This window comes from Haliaeetus leucocephalus, unplaced genomic scaffold (genome assembly GCF_000737465.1).
Source record: "Haliaeetus leucocephalus isolate CR32 unplaced genomic scaffold, Haliaeetus_leucocephalus-4.0 Scaffold730, whole genome shotgun sequence".
In the NCBI taxonomy this organism is placed as follows: domain Eukaryota; kingdom Metazoa; phylum Chordata; class Aves; order Accipitriformes; family Accipitridae; genus Haliaeetus; species Haliaeetus leucocephalus.
The window spans coordinates 3764239-3788690 of NW_010973166.1; the positions used below are offsets into that span (position 1 = coordinate 3764239).

The 24452-nt window shown below is 38.5% G+C and overlaps 1 protein-coding gene across 1 annotated transcript in view; it reads left to right on the top strand.

The window, feature by feature from the left end:
- Nucleotides 1-24452, top strand: part of HMCN1 (hemicentin 1) — a 208539-nt gene that overhangs the window by 113495 nt on the left and 70592 nt on the right. Inside the window, exons 33-46 of the mRNA XM_010580732.1 lie at nt 617-725; nt 1303-1472; nt 1710-1864; nt 2656-2779; nt 4082-4183; nt 6454-6630; nt 9130-9281; nt 10053-10176; nt 14212-14387; nt 14699-14795; nt 16845-16967; nt 18717-18878; nt 19634-19915; nt 21212-21379. Coding sequence (XP_010579034.1) covers nt 617-725; nt 1303-1472; nt 1710-1864; nt 2656-2779; nt 4082-4183; nt 6454-6630; nt 9130-9281; nt 10053-10176; nt 14212-14387; nt 14699-14795; nt 16845-16967; nt 18717-18878; nt 19634-19915; nt 21212-21379 — 2121 coding nt within the window. The remainder of the gene's footprint in view (nt 1-616; nt 726-1302; nt 1473-1709; nt 1865-2655; nt 2780-4081; nt 4184-6453; nt 6631-9129; nt 9282-10052; nt 10177-14211; nt 14388-14698; nt 14796-16844; nt 16968-18716; nt 18879-19633; nt 19916-21211; nt 21380-24452) is intronic.

Sequence of the window (24452 nt, forward strand, 5' to 3'; positions counted from 1 at the left end):
AGCAGTCCCTTCTGAATATCTCTAGGTAATGAATTGTACAGATGTTAATCACATTCTCCCGACATGGAAGGGTTTATTTAAGAACTGTAAAGGCTTGGTTTTTAGGCTTTGAACTGCTCTCTTGAGTATACTATTGCATGCAGATGTAGAGCATCCATTCTGCTGCTCAAGGTATATCTCACAGGTCTTGCTAGTCAGTGAAGGAGCTGGGAGGAGCTGTATGGCAGTGCTTCCTCCCCAGCCCACCCACTCCTGGGAGACAATGAGACAGGGTGAAGAGGACCTGGAAGACGGTCTTTTGCACTTCTGTTTTCTCCTGCTGACAGAGGGTGCTAGAAGTCATGTACCTCCCCCCACCCCCCATTCACAGGATCGTTCTGACAGAATCTGGAAAAAACAAACAAAAAACCAAGAAACAGTGGAGAAGAATGAGAACATAATTAGGTAAATGTTTCTCTTCAAAAAGAAATAGTGGTTCATAATGAACTATAAAGCAGTACGTGTCCCAAAGTGAGGTAGATGTCAAAATTATTTTGTTTTTAACATTACTATTTGAGATACTTTCATGATATTTCTGATGCTTAAATGTTTCTGTTGATGGATTTTTCTCTTACAGTCCCACCATTTGTGGAAGGTGGGGATGAGCTCTTGGACTACATTGTGATTCTTCATAGTCCTTTGGAGCTGGATTGTTTGGCAGCAGGGACACCCTCACCAACTATCACGTAAGGGGATTGATATGACAGTAGAAAAAAAAAAATCTGCTGATTGATTAGGTGAGCTTGGAGGTGGTCTTTATGAACTGCCCATGCTATTTAGTGATGGTTAATGTGTGGAGGAGAAACTCCTGGCTTCACTGAAGACAGTGTCAGGCACACACATGGCAGGATCAGGGTTTTATTTTAAAGTAGTTTGGTATGTTGTACCCATATGCATGTCCTGGAAACTAGGATAGATAACAAGAGCTGACAAAACTCTTGTTCCCTTGTTAATGCAACAGTGCACTTTTCATCTGCCACCAGTGATTGCTTTTGCTTTGGAGATTTCTGTCTGCCTCAGTTGGTGACATCTGCTTTCACTACAGCTTCCCAGCTGTCAACCTTTCTGACTTCTTTAATGCCTGTTCCCCTATACTCCATTCTCCTGATAAACCATTTTGGTCCATGGCACTAATAAAAGCAGAATACTACCTGACATCTCCAAACCTTCCTGGAAATTCTGTTTAGTAGAATTATGTGTATTTTAGGAGTGTTGTTGATCTTACTTTCATAGAGATCTGAGTTTGTACTTTCTTTTCGGTAGGTGGCTGAAAGATGGTCAACCAGTTGAAGAGAGAGGTGGACATAAGATCTTACTAAATGGACAAAAACTTCTCATCCCTCGAGCTCAAGTGTCAGACACTGGCCGGTATAAATGTGTGGCTGCAAATAAGGCAGGAGAACATGAAAGAGAATTTGATGTTACTGTGCATGGTAGGTTACTCAAGGGGTGTGGTGGGGGAAGAAGCAGACTGCCTTTATTTTAAATTACTGGCAAGAAGGTGCTCAAGTTTTCTGTAAATGTTTATTTGTATTAGTGAGTTGAAAAATCGGAGATGAGAGTAGATGAAATAGAAGTAGAGCTGCTCTTACCTGTGTGATACTGCTTCTATATATTTAAATGTGTATGTTCAAATAATACTTCATTTTTGTTTCTGGTGCTTCTTCCAGTTCCTCCAACCATCAAATCAGCTGGGACTTCTGAGACAGTTGTTGTGATATACAAACCTGTGACACTGCAGTGCATAGCCAATGGCATTCCCAGCCCTTCCATAACTTGGTTAAAAGATGGTCAACCAGTAAACACAGCCAGAGGAAATACAAGAGTAAGCACTACTCTTTTATGGGATCCAAACCATGAAAGATAGTTATCATAAATTATACATGTTAGTGCTTCTTTTCCTTTTGCTTCCCTCATGCTGTAATATAAAGATGCTAAAGATCCATCCTGGAGAGCGATGGGCTTTTTACCTGAATAGGACGGTATCTCAGATTGAATAGCACTCTTTAGTAGACTGAATCCTGTTAGACACCTCCATATCGGAAGAGTCCATGACTGTAAATTCAGCATCCAGCTCCTTTCAGTTGTGCTTTAACCTTCAAGGTATGGTTGTCTGCCGGTTATGAGGTGGCTCTACCCACTTGTCACTGTGAAGCAGGATGACACGAGTTTTTCTATAAGCACTGCTATTGCAGCACCTGCCTATACATTCCCTTCTCACTGAAATTCTGAGTTTCAATGAACAGCCTTTCCCAGTGCTTGCACGCTCCAGGGGATTGAACGCTTGTAATGTCTTTGATTTACTTTAGGCTGGAGCAGTTTTGACATCTTGCCAGTGGCAGCTCTCTCTGCCTGCAGCCTCCTCTTCACTTTGTTTGCCTGCCCCTCTGCCATCTAGGTCTCCTTACAGCTAGCTGTACAGCTAATAATCCTGTTGTCCCAGGAAGACTGAAGTCTCTGAATTACCAAGACACCTTTTGCATGAATATTAGCCCCAGGTTAGAAGAAAGATGAAACTGACTGTATTCGGTGTAAGCGTCTGCTTTCCCATTACGCTTAGCAGCTCTGCCTGGGATTGTTGTGTAAAGTGGTTCCCTGCTCTCTGTTTTGGTACAGCTGGAGTCTTCAGGCCGTATTCTGCAAGTTGTCAAGGCCCTGCTAGAAGATGCTGGCCGATACACTTGTGTGGCAACAAATGCTGCAGGAGAAGCCCAACAGCACGTTCGGCTTCATGTACATGGTAATGTTTCTGCTTCTAGTTAGAAGCTAAACACGGCTGTTTTAAGGCAGCTTTTTCACATCTGTATTCCCTTCTCTTTTAAGCTCTCTGGCTTTTTTGTTGTCTCTGCACATCCATCCCAGTTTTCTTTCTTTGTCCCACTCCATTAGTAAGAAGTCAGGGCAAAAGCTGTCATTCTTGGGATTTAGCCTTTGTCGTGTGGTACTGAGGGCCACGAAAATGAATGCCTTTCCATTTAACTCTTCTGTTCAGAGGTACCCCAAGAAGCCAAACGCATTGCCACTAACCCACCACTCAGAAGGGTACTTTATGTTTCTGAATCAAGATATGATATTTGGTCCAAGTCTTCTGGGGATAACGGCATTCCCTGGGACCTTGCAATGGGGAAATTTTACAGGAATGACTTTTCTGAGAAAGAAACATTCTCTTATGAGGGGATTTTTCAGACTCATTAAAAAGAATTTTACTTCGCATCTAAAAACAGTATAAAAGGAATCAGGGAAACCTGAGAAGCTGCTGTCTGCATGTGAATTTAATAAATGCTCTCACCATGATTTATGTATATTTGCCTCAGAATTGGTCACGAGGTATTGTGCATTCTTGATGTGACTCAATCCTCAAAGGATACAGGAGGTGCAGGGATCGACTGTGGCAAAATGCTCATGATGATTATGATTATGTTGACTTTTATTGTCAGATGGAGTCAGTAACTGGAAAATGTTAAACTGAAATGGAGATTGCAGCATCTCCATGGGTGAGACTTAGAAAGAGAAACCACACTCATGTTATACTGTGATAATTGCATCATAGTTGATTCTAGTGTCAGTCCCATGCTCGTAAATATCTCTTTTGCTCTCAGTCTTCATGTTTGAAGTGTCATTATCTGGTGTTTCTGTCATGTTACAAATTCATAAACTTTAGTAAGTACACTTGCTGTGTACAACATTCCGTTTGATTTTACCAGTTCAAGTGAGATGAGCTTGCCGCATTAGAAGAATTACTGTTCTGTGTTGCGCACCCATTTCCTGCAAGTCCATTTTAAGTGCCATTTTTTGTGAAAAAATAGAAAGTAATAAAAATAATGTTTTATTCCTCTTAACACTAATGAGGTTATATAATTAGAGAGTATTCCCATTTTAAAGACGAACTTCCTTGAGAAATTCCTCGGTTATCCAGCAGTTAGTTGAAGCTTGTACAATTCATTGCCCAAAGTTTCTCAGAGGGCAGATTACTTTGTGATTGGATGTTCTGCTAGCTGAGTGGCTGGATTAATGAAAACCTGATGCTTTTGTCTTTTCCCAGAACCGCCCAGTCTGGAAGATACAGGGAAAATGTTGAATGAAACAGTAGTGGTGAATAATCCAATACATCTTGAATGTAGAGCATCTGGGAACCCTCTGCCAGGTATGCACATGCACCTTTGGGAACATGAAGCAGATCTGATAAACGGTTTTCACTTTTATGTGTCTTTTGAAAATAATGGATATTCTGAATGTTTAGTTCTGTGGGTTTTGAACTAGCTAGAAACTATTAAACGCTATGTATAATGGGAAATCTCAATGTATCAACTGACGTGGAGTAAGTATTGAGGAATTCGGTAATCCCCACCATTTTTAATTAAATGAATGAAAAACAGAAGGATAATCTACTCCCTTGCCTGTATAGCAATGTCCTGTCCATAGGCAAGAATATTGTGAGACTTCTGCTAAATCAGCTTTAAACACATCCACTCTTTTCCCCTGTCAGGTCAATATTTTATAGTGTAAGGCAGACTTAAAACAATACCTTGTGTATTGACTGTGCCTGTCAAATGTGACCATGTCTAGGACTTAGATAAAGTCTATTGAAATTTATAGGAGGCTCTTTGGTCTGGGCCCTTTGCCTGTGAAAATGAGTAGATTTTCTGTGTGTGTACAGTGCTTTCTATGGCTTGCCCCAATGATAAATTATACTAATGAATTTGTAGGTTCTCTTTATATTCTAAGCTTTGAAAACTAGGCTGTGTATATCTGTTTGTGTTTTATTTTCCTCACATTTTGTGGAATTATAATTTTGTTTTCTTTTTTTTTTTCAAAGGCAAGTTTCCCATAGAAATCATAGACATCTACCCAAGCGAGAGCTGAATGAGTTTGATTCCTGTTTACACTAATGGATCTTTTGAATTATTTCTGAACTGAAAAAAATCTAAAGCAATCTGGATTTTAGTTACTTCATTGCTGGGATTGTTTCAGTGCTAGGATTTTTGGATTAGCTTTTTTTTTACAGTTAATCTTTTTTTGTTGTTTTTTTTTTTGAGATGTGCAGATAAAAAATTATTGCCTTCTTTTTTCTAATGTGTGCTTTTTCTTCCCACCTTCTTCTGATGGGATATAAAAATAACATGTTAATACAAGAATAATTTTCTGTATTAATTACTTTTTGTATTAATGATTGTAAAGCAAAACTTGGGGAATAGTGTATAACATATCTTATATCTAGTATAGCAATTTATTCTTGTGCTGATGATAGTCCCATTTTCAGAATAACGGTGTTACTAAATTTCAGATGATCATCCAGGTTCACCTTCTCTACCTTTTAAAATAATTAATTCTCAGCAAAGTATTATTTTCTAGAATCATTTATACCTGTATAAAACAAAATTTGAAATTATTGGGGGTATATGTAAAATTTTATAAAAACATAAGGATTTTATATCTGTTTCGCACCCTATTTTTCTCATCAAATTGTCAGTTATTTTAGAACAAACAATTGAAATGATGGAGTTCATATAATTTATACACTAAACCAGTTTGGTCTCCTCTTCTATGTATGATGTGATGCTACATACTAATGTTAAGATATGACATTAACTAAGAAAAGTGATAGCACAACATCACAATGAAAAAGAAAGAAGTTTGCATGCACTCTTGTTCATCATTCAGGCCAGATTACTTTTTGAGTCTGTGTCTTTCACAGAAAACTTGTGTGCTACAGAAAATTATTCAGTGAGTAGCAGTTTCATCTTACTGAATAGTGAAGTGATGCCAATAAAGCATTAGTTTCACATTCTGCTGATGGAGGGTGCCATCTTTTGGCTGAGATGCAAAAAAGCCCTCGGATTTTGTTGATATAAAATTTTCTTTTGGAGCAATAGCAGTTTTCTGGCTGCTATTTTTATTTTCAGTTTTTCCATCTGCCAGTTGAACTTTGATTTGATAGCTTGCATCTTGATTCTGTAAACTTTCCCAGGTGGTTCAGTTTAATGTATCAATACTTTAGGTAACAGGTGAAAAAATTATACATATCATATTATTGCATATTTTTAAACAGCTGCTGTTGACCTTGGTATGAGATGAGTAAGCCCCTTTGTATCCCCAAAATATACTTTGTGTGATAATTTTTTAACTTCAGAACATTTTTTCATAAATATATGGTGCACATGGATGGTAGTGTCAAGTTTGCTATTGAATTCTGTAGGCATAGTCAGTATTTTCTACAAATGTTACAGATTTCCTAATTTTCTAGTTACTTTTTATTGTTATTAATAATGAGTAGTATTGATATTGGTTTTTAAGTTTTGGTGTTATGTTGGTGTTATCTGAAAACTTAGATGGAAAGTTGGAAGACTGTTTGGTCCCATTGTTCGTAATGGGGATATTTTTGGCAACTTTTCCATCTTTCCTTTCATTATGCAGCTATCATGTGGTACAAAGACGATCGTCCGCTTACCGGTGCTGCAAGCGCCACTTTTCTGAACAGAGGGCAGGTTCTGCAGATTGAGGGTGCTCAGATCTCTGACACTGGTGTTTACAAGTGTGTGGCTGTCAACACAGCAGGCACAGCTGAGTTATTTTACAGTCTTCAGGTTCTTGGTAAGTATTATAAAACTTAGGAAAAACATGTGCGTGCACTTTTCAAGTTTCAAGTCTGCTTAGCAGACTTACCATCGCTCATTACACCATCATACTGGAAGAAATACGGCAGGAGTCAGAGGGAAGAAAATTCACTCTTCTGTTTTTCAGTGACATTAGAATACATGTTTTGAATTAGGAAAATGTGGTAAGGGAAGTAAATTCTAGGAAGAATGAGCAGAGACACCAGATTTGTGGAAGAGTTATTTATGTTACCACTTCAGCAATTTGGAAGACCTTGCAATTGCTTGGTTTTGCTGTAGATGACTTTAAAGCTTACAGTAGATAAAGAAAGGACACAGATCAAATGCTCTTTCATAATCCAAGAGTTTTAAAGAAAAATGTACTGCATCTAATAAGATGAAGTAGAAGTGTGGGTGTTTGCAGACATCAGATACCTGATCAAAAGCCAAACTGGAGCTTTTCCACTGATTTCAGTGGTTTTTGGATGGGGCTGTAATCCAAATTCTTATCTTTGATACATGCATATGCATGTAGCTGGCTTTCTGTGGGAGTCTTTCATGCAAAACTGTGGCCCAAATTTGGCACAGTGTCCCCAGCTGAGATGCATGCAGAGTATGTAGTTCCTATTAATGTTAATTAACAAATAATGAGTTGGGCAGTACATTTCCATCGAGTTAATGACCATCATGGGAAAAACTGATGGCTCAAGACATGGTCAAAGGCAATTAACCCCACCCAGTGATTAATTCCGAGGAAATATTTAGAGCCAAGGTCATTATTCTGGTTAAACCGAAAAATGAAAAATAACTCCTAAGTATATGCGTGTCTTTTTATGGGTGGTGGGATTTCAGTGGATATGTCTGGAGTTTTCTAGGGACTAATACTTTCTGACTTAGACACATAAAATTGTTTCCCCTTCCAGAACAAAATATATGCACTTGCAGCCAGAACTAATTGCATCAAAGGAAGCTGAAACACCTATCCATGAACCTACTTAACTCAGCTTGTGTTGTTCCAGGCTTACAATGGAGTGCTTTTTTAATTTACCATGAACAAGTTTATCATCCAATTTACTTAGAGTTTATGAGTTTGAGAAGAGAAAAATCGAGTTCCCCCCCCTCCCCCCCGAATAGTGGAAGCAAGAATGACTACTTGGAGAACTAATGGAGAACAGACTCTGAAGCGTCAAGCACAGAAAGTTATGCTGCATTTACTGAAAGCCTGCTCTAGATTTCTGTATGGTAGTTGACATTGTGAATGAGCACCTATGTTGGTCGATTACTGATCATATTCAACAGCTTCTGTTGTTAATAGTGTTGTGGATGCAGTAGCTATGGTAGAAATTATCAGATCATTTTTGCATTAAAAACAGTGCTTGATACTGCAGACTTAACATTAAATGAAACTAGGCAGGCCTACTGAAGGAAGCAGGTTGAATTCCAGTTTAGTATATTCATATGATTTCATTGTATTAAGTTTTTTTCACTTCTTTCCCACCACTGTAACTTTTCCAGGCATTTTGAGAACAATGGATGCTATTGTAGTGAAATAGGGGAACTGTGTGCATGTGTCTGTGGGGAAAAAAGATTATAAAATCACGCTTGTTTTTTTCCTGCCGTTTCTGCTATTACTGGAATTTATCTAAGAGTAGGTAGCCTGAGTTACAGGTGGTTAGAGGTTGATGAATTTATTAATGAATCTTCTTTTCACTACAGAATTTTATGTGCTTTTTTTTTTTTTCCCCTCACATAGGATATGTGTGAGTAGATCAACCATCCTCATCTCTTTCTAGGAGTGACTTACTGATACTGACTGTAAAGCTTTGTAACTAAATTATTAGTGGTAGGAGCAAATAAAATTTTTTCAATTCTCCTGATAAATGAAACATCTCCCTTTTTTAATACTTCTTATCTCCTTTTTTAACATAGCTCTACAAAATTTGCTAGACTGTATATCTATAGTAAGTGTTTTGAGATGTTCCAATATGATGTTTTTTATCATCGGACAGGCAGATGTTCTACAGTCTAATCTGGTAAATGTTCACACATGCTCTGCAAGGCCAATTTATTACTCTGTGTATGTATTTGCTTTATGCGGCTTATATGATAAAATTCTTCCTTTAAACCCACCACTCTTATTGCCTTTCACAAGGTCTAAATGGAGTATTATAAAAATTTCAGGGAATATTTTCTGGTTTTATGTTATGGTTCTTGGGTTTCGCAGCTGTCCTCTGGGCTGCGGGCCCAGTCCTGCTTACCTTGCTCACAGCAGTTTCATTGAAATTATCTGACTGCTTATGCAAGGAAAGAGCAGGATTCGGCACAGAGCAAACAAATGACAAGAGTTCAGTAGGAGTGACATGACAAATCTTTCCAACAATGTAGTGCCTTGCAGAAAGAGAAATGATGTCCAAAAGTAAGCAGCCCATTTCTTTTCATTGTGATTAATACTCTTATGTAGCTGTTTCAGCTTTATTTTCTTTTTTTTTTTTTTCAGTCCCACCATCGATCTCTGGCAGCAGCGACATGGTGACAGTGGTGGTTAATAATCTAGTGCGACTGGAGTGTGAAGCAAGAGGCATCCCTGCACCTATTCTGACATGGCTAAAAGATGGTAGCCCGGTGTCCAGCTTTAGTGATGGACTCCAGGTACTGGGTTCAAATCCTGCTATCTGTGCTGTTTCCTGTTGTGGTAGGAGACTTCTAAGCCGGTGCAATTTCATGGAACAGAATAAGTTAGAGGATTTGGAATGGAAGTATAAGGCCTTTTGCTCAGGTTATTGGTGCGAGTTTAGCTCCAGTAATTACTGTGTGAAGTGGAAGATATAGATACGTTGAAATAAGGTGGTCCTTTCAACGGATTTCATACTGAGTAAGAGTTTGCATCAACAAATTTTTCACTTACTGGCAAGAAGAGGACACTGGACCATATTCCTATGCTGAAGAGATCTGTAGAGCTTCAAGATCATGTAATACCTCATTACATAAAATAGTAATTCAGAAAAAAAGACCAACCACTGATGTAAGGAGATATCTCAGAGTTAAAAGGAGAGGGCATGGTTGCTTTTAGAAAGCTAATTTTACGATCTGAAAGGAAAGAGAGGAAATTTGTGTACTATGGGGACAGTTCTGGGCACAGACAAAAGGTGTGACAATGTTTGAAACTGATAAGAGGGAGAAATGTCCAAATCCTGCAGGCTTGTGAATGCTAGGAGTTCCCTACAGACTTGCATGAAGATAGACTACTGCTTTTGCAAGTCTCAATCAAAAGAGAGCAACAGAGTGCGGGGAATAGTGTAGAGAACAGAGCAATGGTGGGAAGCAGTGGCAAAACAAGTACTTCATTTTGAAATGAAACCTAATAGTTCTTTCTGCTTGTGCTTTACATTGTATTCTGAATGTGTCGTGCTTGTATTGCAGGTTCTGTCTGGGGGCCGAGTCTTGGCATTGACTAGTGCTCAGATCAGTGACACAGGAAAATACACTTGTGTTGCAGTCAATGCTGCGGGTGAGAGCCAAAGAGATATTGATCTCAGAGTTTATGGTGAGATTTTCTGACAAATTTTTTATTTTTTTTTTGGTCACAAGAACTGTTCATGGAGCTTTAACTAAGCACACTGTGGCCCAGACCTTTAGCAACATTGAATAAAAATTATTCCAACCCATAATGGAAAGCAAAGTGATGAGGAGATGTGTGCATGTGTATTTGTATGTAAAAATATACATATGCACATACGTACACATTTATTAAAGTATGTAAGTATGTTCTTCTCTGTATCTCTGAAGAAATGTAGCTGCAACAGTGAATTTAAAAGTTTAATACATAAAGGCTCATTTATAAATGATAGGGGAAAAATATGTGTTTGTCTTTGTGTAAAAAAACATCTTTTCCCCATGGGATCTACATATTATTGGGGCCAGAGCTCAGTTGTTTTTACTGAACTAGAATGAGTCAATGTGAGTTTGCTGTACAGCTCTCCAGTTTCCATTCCATTTTCAAGCCTTGCTATGCCTGCCTAAATGGTGGTGACTTTTTTAGTTCTAATAGTGACACTGTATTGAGCTGTACAGAGCCCAACCAGTCAAATTTGTCTCTTTCAAGAAGAAGGAAATATATCTCTTTTGTACTTTGTCAGTTTTCCACATTATGTCAAGTTAATTCTGAAATCTTTTTGATTGAGCTCATGTAAATGCATCCTTCCTTCTGATTTCTTGTAACTTGTATGAGCTTCATCCTGATTTTTTTGCAACTTGTATAAGATGCCTTCTCATATTGTGTTCTTAGAGATCATTGGTGATATGCAGATACCAAAGAGCGTGACATACTGCCAGGAGGAATGCCAGGGAGTTTGACTGTAGCAAGATTTAATTTTCCTTGGACATCTCGGTGGTTTTCTACACCAGTGGAATGAGGATGAACAATGATCTGCCATTTGTTTTAGAAATCTTATGGTACCAGATATGGAGAGAGTGGTTTGGAATTGAAGAACATTTGTATTTTTGCTTCTGCTTTCAGTAGGTCAGTAGAGAGAGAACTGTTTTGGCTCTGCCATTCTCTAGCTTTATGGCAATCCTAAGCAGAAGTCTGGAATATCTTGCAAGAGAAGTTAGAAGTTCAGATGTTTTCTAAGGTGAATAGGGACAGCTGGCCGGTTTATTTGTTTTTGAGTTTGGCTTTCAGAATTGACTTCCTTGTAAATGCAGTGTGGTTAGGATACTCGTGACTTGAGTCATGGCTACTTTTGCATCTGTAAGGGCCAGTTCAGAAAGTCAGGACTCTGGCATGGCAAGCAAGCTCAGGGTTAACGCAGGCTGGCACATTTTATGTCTAGAGCAAGGAATATCAAGGTCCCTTTTGGAGTTTGGCATGTATGTATATGTAACCACAAAAGTGGCATGGATATATTTATTGTTTCTCTTTTATTTTCTGCAACCTCTGTCCATTTTAGCTAGATGAAATTAAGAGTTAGTTAGAAGTTGTGTATGTTTAAAATAACTATTGTATTAGAAGCTGGCCAGGGCTGAGCTCAGCTGCAGGGCCATGTTGAGTGAGGCTGTCACCAAAAAGTAATATTACTCTTAAGATTTGCCTCATATGGGTAATCTAATTAAGAAGTCACAGGAGGAAAATAATTTGGAGTGCAGTTGGAGCTGAGATGGTTAGAAATGTGTGGTGCGCTGGGCTAGTCTAGGAGTTGGAACAATCTGGGTAACATATAGTTACCATGGGCGTAATTAGATTAATTTTAAACCCTGTTCCTTCAGAAATAAATGCTTTAGTGTCTGTCTCTGTTTCATAAACAGTTTTCTTTTGAACACATTTCAATTAATTTAGCTGAGAGGAAAAGTGGATGGTGGAAAAGTATTGGAAAATAAATTTGCCTTCTGCAGTAATGTATCAGTTTCCAATATTCAGTTCCACAACACTTGTAAAGTATCTGGGCCTTTGTGAATTCTACAAAGAAAGTAAGATAAACAGATATTTTTTTTTCAGTTACTATATTTCTTATCCACAGAGACCAGGCTTTTCCCTAAATTATTTCCAAACTGTGAAATCAGCTGCTCTGCTTAGTACTTCCTGTGCAAGAAAAACAAAGCTTTATTGTTAAAGTTATTTTTCAGGACATCTTGAGAATTGTATTTCTGGTTTACTGAATATCACATTGGGACGTTTTATAATCTCATGTGTGCTAATTAATTCAGTATCATTTTGTTCAGAGTGAAGGCCAGAGTATTTCTCACAGGCAGTCCCACTGCTTCCCTTTTTCTTTCCCCAGTATTTTGTGCAATCAGACATGCAGTTTCTGGAGTAATGGATTGCAAAACTAAAAAGCAAAGCCAATGTGACAATAAAGGTTCTTATATCTGGCCCTGGTCAACTTTTTTTGGGCAAACTGAACAGTCTTAGTACAGGACAGCCATAAAAATCGCACTGGATACTTGTAACCAGACAAAGTAATTCTTGCTGGGAGTGTTTTGATTTTGTAAATATTTTAATTGTAGATCTAATGTTGCATTAATTTCAAGAGTTTACAATGAACATGCTTTATGTTTTAAAATGACAGGAAAGGAAAGGGAATCCCTTTTAAGGATTTAAGAACCATGTATGCCATTAAGGGCTTGAACAGGAATTCTCTTCGGGATCATGCTTGAGCAGCCCAGTAAAAGCACTTCTGCTCTCCGCAGTTTGCTGCCAGTCACCTGTGTTAGTGATGCAAACGAAGGGACCTGACTTGCTGTGGTGTGCATGACAAGCACATCCAAGTTCTGTCTCACTGGCTCTGATCTTGGAGAGGGAACCTCTGGTGTAGAGCTGGGGGTAAGCAGCAACAGTGCAGGGCATGATAGCTTACACCACTCTTGCTGTTTTCCAAGTCAGCATGTGTCTGACACTGGAATACTTTGAAACTCTTCATGTGGCAATGTTCTGTCAACAACTCAAAGCTGCCTGAGGAGTCTCAGAAAATTTCCTCTGACTGATGGTACAGCATGCTGTTACAAAGGACATTCAGGTCAGCCATGAATACTGATGCAAAGCCATAGATGGCAAACAGTTTTCAGTCTTTAATCTTTCTAGTTAAGCGCATCTTGTCAGTCTAATACTTCCTCTGTGTTTTTTTTGCTCCAGCCACAAACACTTTCCCCATGGAAAACTGCTGACTTGCTGTGTTCCAAGGTTTAGTTCTCAGTTGCCTTCTCAGTTACTTTGTTTTTCTGACTATGGAAACAAAAATAATCTTTAAAATGGGGGAAAAAAATGTGTTTTCTTAAATCCTGACGCTGTTCAAGAACAGCTAATGAGCTTCAATTTAAATGTCCAGAAGCATTTTTTTTTTCTTCTACACGGAAAACTTTCATTCCAAAAGCTGATTTTTCTACCCTGTAATTTGGAAATAATAGTGTAATAATGAAGTTATCACTGAAACTGTAGTACAAATCTAAATATAGTGCTCAGTGCCAACAATTGCAATAATTAGCTAGCAGATACTACACAAAACAGATAGACAATAAAGTAATTGTAGATTATGACTTGATGATTAAGTCATTAACCCATTCACTTGGCTGGAACCATGTAGGATCTCATTCTGTCTTCTGTATTTGGCCATCTCGACAAAATTCTTCTTAAAGTCAGAGTTGTCCTTAAAGCCAAGTATCCATCTTGGCACTGTCTGGAAAAGTTTAAGGCATTTTCAGCTTCTGGGTCTGATTATTATCTTGTGAACCTTTTCACTCATCAGCTCTTTTTCTTTTTAGCAGGAATGTACTTCCCCATTCTTTATACACTGGTGATTTTCCTTTCTAGCCATATTTCAAGTATTTTTTTGCTAGTCTTGGCTTATCTACATGGTTTCTCTGTAGCTGATATCTCACTAGCATAGATCCTGTGTAGAGGATATTCTGATAAGTAATAAAAATTATTCCAGTGCTCTTTGTGCTATAAAGGAGACTTAAGTTGTGTGTCAGAAAGGTAGTAATTGCCATTTTATTTTTGTTAAATGAAGACTGCTAACTCCACAGTGTGGTTACTCTGGGAAGTCTGCAATACCCAAAGGTCCTTTGTTTTGATTTGTTGCTGTAGTTCCACCAAACATCATGGGAGAGGAACAAAATGTCTCAGTGCTCATCAGCCAGGCAGTGGAGCTGCTCTGCCAGAGCAATGCTATTCCCCCACCCATGCTGATGTGGCTCAAAGATGGACGACCCTTGCTGAAGAAGCCAGGTCTTAGCATCTCTGAAGATGGAAGTGTACTGAAGGTAAACTGGGCAGTCACGCTCTGGTGGCGATTGCTTTCTGGGGAGTTATACCCACCATGACGGCACTAGGTACCCGTTAGAGATTGGATAGCATTAGGCCCTCTGGTGCAATAGAGAGCAGTGGGTGAGGAGTGAGGGAGGTCATAGACACCTGGATGTTTGTGTACAGATTTTGCAGGAGTAATACTGTATTATTAATATTTAGAGAAACAGATGTAAAAATAAAAATTGAAATCTGAGCAACCTCTCCCTACAAGTTTCACGTATAACAATGTAAGAAGAAGAAATCCAGGTTTTCATTTTCTTCCTAGATTGAAGGAGCTCAAGTACAGGACACTGGCCGTTACACTTGTGAAGCGACAAATGTTGCTGGGAAAACTGAAAAGAACTATAATGTCAATATTTGGGGTAAGATTTATTAAGCTTATTCCAGGAATGGGAACGGAGCTCAGAGTGAAATCATGATGCGAGACACTAAAATCCTCGGTAGTTCATTAACACTTAATTGCTGAGGTTCATGCAGGGAGATGTTATTTTATTTGTTGTAGTTTAACAGTCCCAAGAAAGTGCACACGTTTTTCAAATTGCTTTGGTTCTAAATTAATACCAGCTACTTCGCAGGCCTTTGTCAGGCTGGATTTGCATGCATGATAGTAGTTTAGAGCTGTAACTAACTGGTTTTGTATCCATAGCTCCTATTTGTGCACTCTAATGCCATTTAAAGTAACCTACCAACTTTCTACTTTTTTAAATGCTGAAGCGTGGAAATTCAGATAAATAAAAGCTGGTTTACCTAGCTTTATTTGCTCTGTAAAGTTATCAGCACTGAATCACAAAAATAGCTTTAGTAAAATTTTTCTATGGCTAGATGATGAGTGTGGCTTAGGATGTTTATTTAAATATTTGATTTTGAGTGTTTTTGCTGCACCATCATTTTCTTGCCATATGCAAATTGAAATGTGCCTTTTTTTGCTATTAGAAATTAATTTCTTGCTTTGAAATCACAAGACTGGAATTATCCAACAGGGTTTGTAATGATAAAACTACAATTTTTAATATAGAATTCTGTCATTATTTATTAAAAAGAAACATTCCTGATGTTTAAATTAGAGGTGGATACTGTAGTACCATGCAAGACCATGCAATTTTCCCATATACCCATTTACTGTGCATGTCATCTTTAGCTCTCCTCTCTCCCTCCCCAGATTTGTAAGATCTGCAGTGTTGCAGATGACCTTTGCTGCTGGAGGGATATTGGATTTGTTCTTTTGCGCAGTGAGACCGTTTCAGTAGGATTTTGAGAGGAGGGATAATTCTTTGCTAGTTAGCAGCTTTGATGGAATAAGCTTAGTAGAAACCAAAAGTTGCCTGTGAAAGTCATCTGTGGATAACAGTTTAGAATTATAGTCTTTGTTTACACCGAAGGACCAAGAGGCATGCTTGCCATATTTTTAAGTTTTAAATCCAGAAAATGGATTTAAAATCTGAGGATTGGTGAGATCCTGAGAGCTAACTCTGGTTCCAGGAACCAGCCCATGTGTTAAATGGAAGATGTACCTCCTTAGAGAATGGCACAAACCTTTTGACAAGAAACAGGACAAATAAAAGTTTGAAGCCCTTTGCAGTCAGTTGTTTTGAAACCCATACATCTGGTTGCTGCTAAATAAGAGTTTGAAGTGTCAGAAGGAGGAGCCATCTACTGTCATTTGCATAAAAAATGTGCTGGATAAGTTACTAGTAAGATTTTATTTGCCAGTTTCAGCCTACGTTCTCCTCTGCTTTTTTTGGTCTCTTTTCAAGTGTTACCTATGCTATTTTCATCAGAAGAAAATGGTTCTTCCATTTCAGGAAGGCAATTATCCCTTTTGTAGTGATTGAACCAAAGTTCTTTAAGACTTTGACAATCAGACTGAAAACAGTGGTCCCTTTTGTCTGCAACTGATTTACAGTCACAGAGTTGTAGAGCAAAGCTGGCACTCTCCTATAGTAGGGCAGTTGAAGGGATGGGGGTCCTTAGCGTTAGATGTGGCAGCCACTGTGTTGATGCAGGAAAAATTCAAACGAAAAACTTAGGCTGACTTTTAGAAGTCACTTTCCACCTAATGATGATATCTGTAGGTTTATTAGCTAAGGCTATGAATGAGGCAGGCTCTTAGAGTTGGAGTCAGTTTACATCATTCACAGAAACGGCTTTGTTCTGTGAAATCCATTCAAAAGTCAGCCAGAAATAGAGCCTATGCATGCACTAGACTTCAGAGGCTGGAAGGACAGGTGCAGTCATTCGCAAGTGTATTATTCCCTACCCAGGGTCTGGTTTACGTTGTCAGCAAGAGAATACAGTCCTTGTAATTGCTTCAGAGTATAACAGGACAAATTTGTATGAGGGTCATTTGGGTCTTGCTGTTGGCCGATAATGTTTTGTTTCAAATGCTGCAATTATTTGGCATTTCTTTTCAGTGTCACCAAGTATTTATGGCTCAGATGACATCTCTCAACTGACAGTAACTGAAGGGAGCTTGATAAGCCTGATATGTGAGTCTAGTGGCATCCCACCACCCAGTCTTACCTGGAAAAAGAATGGTGAGTAACTGCCCATTGTCCGTTTTATAAAGCAAATGTGATAATTCTGACCTGCCAGTTTTTCTTTTTTCCTGTGGGCATTTTAGATGGTGTATTCTGAGGAGTTCAAGCATGCAGATATCTAAACAGTCCTGATATTGAGTAAAATGAACTACAGTAGTCGATTATCCCCTTCTCTCTAACTCACCTCTGCTTTTATTAGGTGTTGTTATTCCTAAAGGTGTGCAAGAGAAGCACAGTGCAGAGATTCCTGAGCTGACTTAAAAATGGACTGTGAAGCACTTAACTCCTCTCAATATGCTTATTTACCATGGTGCAGCAGGGCAGCATCAAGACGTATTTGTGGATCCCAGCTGGGCAGGGCTGTGAGTCACTGAAGTCCTGTGGTGTGGAGTCAAGGGTCTCTGCCCTGTGATCCACTGCATAACATAGACATATTCTCTGAGTTATTTTTAAATTTGCAGCCATGGCATACTACCAAGTGATGAAAACGCATCTAGTTGTCATAATTGCTTTTGCGATTTACTGAAACTTTCTCTCATCCCATCTTAATATTTGAGTAGTCTGTGCACCTTTTTGCTTTAGGTGTTAAAGTATCATTGACAAACATCTTCTTATGAATCAGTAGACAAAAGAAGGTATTTTTAGCACCTTCTTTTAAGCATGGACACTGTTGGAGATGGAATATTAGACAAAATAAGATGTTGAACTCTTCTAGTTTGGTAATTCTTGTGTTATTAATCAATCTTACCTATTCATCTGTCTTTTTCTAACAGCACAGTTCAGTGTGGTATGTGCCTACCTTAATTTTGGGTTGTGGAAAGAGTAGATTTTAATTAAAAAACACTTTTTCTAATGCATAAAATTTTCAAAGAAAATGAAGTTTATCAGTTCTTTTTAAACCCTGTCTCTTGTCATACAATGCCTTTTGGCTTCCATGTTCTAATAATGTGCCGCAAGGCTAAGGTGTATACACTTAAATGGCTGAAAGGAAACTTAAACCTGTTGGAAAGTCTAGAAAGGCAGTTAGAAAGTAGTACAGTTTTGAATGTTATGTGAGAGCCAGATTTTTCATCATGTTTGATATTTGCTGCACTTGTTCATAGAGCGGGTTTTAAATGCACAAGTGGGAAATGAAAATTCAGCTTGTAAGAATTATCAGTGGCAGGTGTATTCCTTCTGTCACGAAGTCTCCCTGCGGTTTGTAGAGATGAAGATAGCTGCCTAACCTGAGGTCTCCAAGACTGAAAATTCTGCTCAGAGAGTGCGATATTATTTTGCTGTCATGCTTCTGCTGAGGATTTCATGGGTAGAAGTCTATGCACATGTGCTGTGTGACAGAAAACACACAGGTGGTCTGACTGTGAAAACTAAATTATATGTTTCCAAGCACTGGCTGTGCTGGGTGAGATAATTATATACTGGACAATGAGTCAGATTTTACTGAAAGTGTTGAATTTGCTGCTCAGTGGAAGTGTCCAAAACTTTCTGGATGGATGTGAGTGTGGTGAGAGTTGCTGTGTTTTAGCTCAGGTTGCTGTGTGTCATGAAGTCAGCAATTAATATGGGAAGTCCTCAGAAACTGCTTGTGTGAAGTTTCTGATGTCTGTGAAAAACTCTAATAGAGCAGTTCTGAAATGGACAATTGTGGCGTGCAGTAATTTTTAAATGAGCCAGTCGACTTTACACCGTGTGAACAAGCTCATTACCATTTTTTGTGTTTTTTATCTGAAAGAATGTCTCTTTCAGGCTCTCCACTGGTGGCTGACCTTTCAGGAAGGGTGCGGATATTGTCTGGAGGCAGACAGCTACAAATTTCAATTGCTGAAAAGTCTGATGCTGCATCCTATACTTGTATTGCTACAAATGTAGCTGGAAGTGCAAAGAAAGAATACAGTTTGCAAGTATACAGTGAGTTGCCATGAAAAATTCTGTTCATAGTTTACCAGTTCTGCAATAGTTACGTTATGAAAGTGTTATCAGTACAGTGATGTTAAGCTGCAAGATTTTCAGAGCGTAATGTCTAGCTACAGGACAATTTAAGGGTACTCTGAGGAGAATGTTAAGTAATTAAAATTTTGGCAATCTGGACTTGGAGCTTGACCAAGACATTGCATATACCTGTTGAAAGTTCATATTTGACCACAGATGATTACAAGGATGTAACCCCTTTAGGTAGTGTAATGTTTCTTGTCGCCAAACTGTAGCAGTGATGACAATTAATTGAACTTAGATTTCCCTTAGATTTTAGTGCTGCTTCTGTGTTTTGGTCAGGAATAAAAGGAGGTATTTTTAAACAATCCCATGAAAGAGAAAATCTTCAAAAATCTGCATGGATTGACAGCATTTGGGGCAGTCTTTTTTAATTTAATTTTGTCTCCTGTTTGCATTTGTAAAATTGCCTGTAAGCTACATTTTAAAAAACATTTTTACTTTATGGGGTGGGGTGAGGGGAGAGGAGGTGATTCGTCTTGCCTCGGTCCTGTGGAAAATGCTAAGAATTGCAGAGTGCTCCTAACTGATTTGCCAGCAATAACCTGCAGCAACTGGTCTTTATTAAAATGTTGATCTGGCAAACTTGATTGTTGTTCTGTTCAGAAACAGGTGAAGATCCTGAAATGTAGCTTCCAGTTGACTTCCACACTGTGTTTCTTTTTCTTTCATAGTTCAACCAACTATATTAAATAGTGGTAGCCACCCATCAGAAGTTGTCGTCACCCAAGGAAATGAAATTTCCTTGGAGTGCAAGGTACAGGGCATTCCAGAACCAGCAATAACATGGATGAAGGATGGCCATCCGCTGGTCAGTGGAGGAAACATAGTGATACTTCATGATGGTCGCTTTCTTCAACTGAAAAATGCCCAGGTGTCAGACACTGGCCGCTATGTCTGTGTTGCTGCCAATGTGGCAGGGCTATCTGACAGAAAATACAATTTAAATGTTCATGGTAAGTATGTGCAAAATGGGGCAGGCATAACGGAAACAAATTAGACCTTTAAATTCACCCAAGGACATCCAAGAAATAGTTGTGTACCTAAATGCACCACCTATATCTGTTGCAAGCTTTACACGTGATGCAGTTTCAATTGCAGGTCAGTGATGCAGTTTCAACTGCAGCGTTACAAAAAATCCAAATCCAGTTTTATAAGTCCTGAATATTTTGAAGTCTTACCTCTGTCCCTGTTAATATGAATCCACCCCTAGTTGCTGCATCTCCCATGAGAAGAAAACCAAGATAAGGTATAATTTTATATGATACTGGAGTGAGTGTCATGGTATGAAGTATTCTATTGTGGGAGATAGAAATCAAGGTTAAACCAAGAACCCCCTGTTAGTAGCAGCTACCAGAGGACCGTTACTGGAGGGTAGCGAGTATCTCAAGTATCTAATTATCAGGTTCTCTCATTTTGCACAATCAGAAGAATTTAAAGATGGTATGTCCAGCTATAAATCATCTCCATAATTTGACTTGATGGCATTGATCAGAACATCACAATATCTTACAGCCACTGTAATGCTTTTGCATATGACTTTTTAGGCTTTGTCAAACACTGAATATTCATGTTTTACTGTGAAAGTAAACACAGGAATTCTTATTATTAAAAATGAGAGACAAAAATTGTTTACCAATTTTCTTTTTTTATTTGGAATATTTGCTGTACTGTATTATCAAACTTCTGGGCAGTAGAGAGAAACTTCAAACCTCCTCAAGCTACTCAGAGTGCTGGAGGATGTTGGTCATCAATTCTTGACCTCAGGCTTTATGTTCTAAAGTATGAACTGTAGAACTGCAGAACTGCTTCCAAAGTGGAAATATTCTTATTTCTAGCAAAGAAAAGCTAAAATTAAATTTGTCGTAGTTATTTTAATAGGGGGTTGTTCTTTCCATTAGAAAAAGCATGTAATTCTGTCAGTGTTATAATTTTCCCTAGTGTTTCATTAGATACAGGAAATTATAATTAGCATAGAATGGACAGAACTACTATAAATTTATTCACTATGGAACTTAAGCCATAAAATAAAGGTAATAGAACTGATAGAATTTAATTTTAATATTTCCATGCCATTGCACAGTAAGAAATTGTCATTAACATGTAGTATTAAATGTCTCAGTTTCATAGCTCTTCACTTGTCAAACTTATTTTAGCTTCAGTGAATTATTATTTGGATAACCGAATGTTTTGAGAGCAAAATTAATATTTATTTGTTCTGAAGCATGGCATTTCTTTACTCTTTTCTGTAGTTCCCCCAAGTATTGCTGGTTCCCTGCAGATGCCTGAAAACATCAGCATTGTGGAGAAGAATCCCATTTCTCTGGTTTGTGAAGCTTCAGGAATTCCCTTGCCATCAATAACATGGCTCAAGAACGGATGGCCTGTCACTTTGAACAACTCAGTGAGAATCCTCTCAGGTACAAAAGCTGTAGTTATTTAAAAACAAACAAACAAACAAACCAACCCAAAAAAACAGGGAAGAGGGTGAAGGGCCCTCTGCATCTACAGTGCAGGTGTGTCACATGAAAGAAGGTTTGGTTTAATAAGCTGTAAAGACAGGGAGAGAAGAGAAACTGTTGTTCAATGCCAAGCTTTTCAGTAAATGGGGTCAGATTGGCTGGAGTGTCTGGTGAATTGCTAATGTAAACTTTTAAAGTTGTTACCGAACTTTATGTGTTTGGGCCAAAGGTGTGGTAACCGTTTGGTCTGTGACATGGAATAAGCCATAATTCTGGCTGTTAGTGTATGTTAGTCCAATGCTTATTTCCAGAACTATGTCAGATGGTAACATCTTGCTTTGTCAGGACCAATACATATACTCCATTAGCTCTCTCATTTGGTTAGTTTTCTCTACCTCTTCCTCTTCACAGTTATTTTACCTTTTAAAGAGGAAAAATCTTTAAGAGAGAATGAATACAAATGACAATAAGCAAAACACATCTTTCATTTCTGTGGGTCTGTATATAAAAACAAAGGGAAACCTGTTCATGAGTGTCAGAAATTAATGCATGTAAATACCTCCCTGGCCTTGGAGCCAACTGAATCTGATCTAATGTTATCTAATAAAAGCTGGAATTAGGTCATCAGTCAAAGATAGCACAGAACACTGTATTAACAAGAAGACTTGTCCAAGGGATCTGGAGAAACTTGTGATAGGCAAGTGGAGAAACAGATGCAATTTGTCAGGGATCTCAATTTTCAAGCTGGAATAACCTACAAAGAACTAGTTCAGATGCCTTTTTATGTAGTAATTGACAGAGGTGTCCAAAATAGGAGGGGCTCGGTACCTGTTCTGTAAACCATCTTCCTACAATACCACAGGGAAGTGAGAGTACTTGAATGGCAGCTGCAGTGATGTTAAAGCTTTGTGTTTACAGTAGGAAATTGAGTTAGCTGCCTTTGAGATTACAAATGGAAAAGTGTACCAAGCGGGCAATATATTTTGTGTTGATTTCATGTGTTTGGGGATCAGCTTTGTGGAATGCATAGAAGTAAGTAAGTATCTGGTTACAAGTGAGATGTATAAACAACAACCAAGATGTTTCTTTGATTTTGGGCTTGCCACGCATGGCTAGAAATCTCATTAAAATAAGTTTTGATGAAGTTTCTTATACTCTGACATAGCCACCATGCAAAGCATGGACACAAGAAAGGTATCAGAGAGGTAAAGGAACTGGAAGGTGTTTAGAAGCTCAGTTAAGATGGGATTTGAAACTGAAATTTTTCAGGATTTTTTTCATCAGTGTAGCTTTTAACATTACAGGTAGTCCTGTCGTCTGCTTTCCCATTCTTACATATGGTGCATGGAAAAAGGAGTGGGTGTCTGATTATTATCCGGTATAAATCTGACTATCTGAGTTGGTATGTGTTCCTTTTTGTGCAAAGTTGCCATCACCAAAAATAATGTCTTCTGGGCTTGATTCTTTGTGTTCTGTATGTTGATTTCTACACCCACACTAATATCACCATCTGGATTGCAGAGTCAGGAAGGGTGAGAGACAAAAAGATGTTTGTTGTCTCTGAATGTTAGCTGCAGTGGGAGTGGGGAAACAGGCCAGAACTCAGCACTTTGTTTTCCAGTAAACTTTGTGCTTCTGCACAGTTCTTCAGAAAACTACATGTTGTGGTAGTGAACTGTAACAACATGGCATTTGGAACTTTATTTGTGCTTGTACAGCTGTAAAAAAACCCAAAACAAAAACAACCACCAGAAAATCCCCCTCTTCAACTAATTTAGGAGGTAAAATACTTTGCCAAAGCAAGATTTCGGTTCTGTTGATTGAAAACATGCTTGGCATTGCAGATGATTTAAATGTGTGGACACACACTGCTGGCAAGTTCTAATTTGTTAATACAGATACTATGCTGATGTTTCCTTTTGATGATGCTTCCTATGTATCCTTTAAAAAAAAAAAGGGGGGGGGGGGGAAATTCCACCATACCACATCTGCTTTCCTTGCAGACCATGCATTAAGCTGCATACTATCTTAGGAAGGAGAAAAGCTTTTATTAAGTTTTAGCTAAATCTAGAAAATCATATCCTGCCTCAGCACTGGAGCCCGGGGTGTGCTATCGTATGTGATACCAGAGAAAGTTACCATCTCCTGCAGGCAGATATCTGCTTCATTTTGCTTCTTACGTGGCTTTGTTCAGGGTGTGGATGGGAGAAGGGATCAGGGTGACATGAGGCTGCAAGAAGTGAGCCTTCCTCAGTCTCACAGTACTCCCTCCAGCAGGTAGAATTCCTTGGGCAGAGGCACATCAATTAACCAGGTCAGCAGTTTCTTCCTTCAAAGCACATGAGCAGGAGCATAAATTTCTGGGATATATCCCGATAATGAGACCCTGTGGATATCCGCAGACAGGAGACGCACAGTTCAGAAGTGATGTACTATGTGGTAATGATTGCTAATGTGAGAGCTGCTAAAGAGAAACCGGAAAAAGCTGAGGGATGGCCACCACTTTTGTTTTCACACTTAAATGCTCATTGATGTTTGTTTTGTTGTTCCTCTCCAAAACAGGAAGCAAAGAGAAGTTATTCTGCTATGGCAAAGTGGGGATATTCTTGGTCCTTTGGTCAAACGTACTCGCACATCTTCTTCCTTTTAAACTAGCATGCCTGTGCAAATGTGTTTTGACAGCTGCTCTGCTACAGTGTTAAGAGAAATCTGTTATTTTAAAACATTACATGTAAACCAGTACTGTTGTGCCATCAATAATAATAACAGGTGACAATTAATACAAATGCTAGAAGAAAGGAGTGGAATTTTATTCCTTGTCTGTAAAATGTGAAAATACCTTTAAGGACTGTTTGTATGTTTATAAAAATAAACTTATTTTTATGTGTACACACACCCCCACTCTGATGAGGCTTTATTTTTCCTGTATAGTCATCTAGATTCTCAGTATAGCGAAGTACTCATGTGAACAAAAATCCTGCTGAGACACTGCATTCTGTCAAAATTTCCTGCATAGAAGTACGTGCACAAA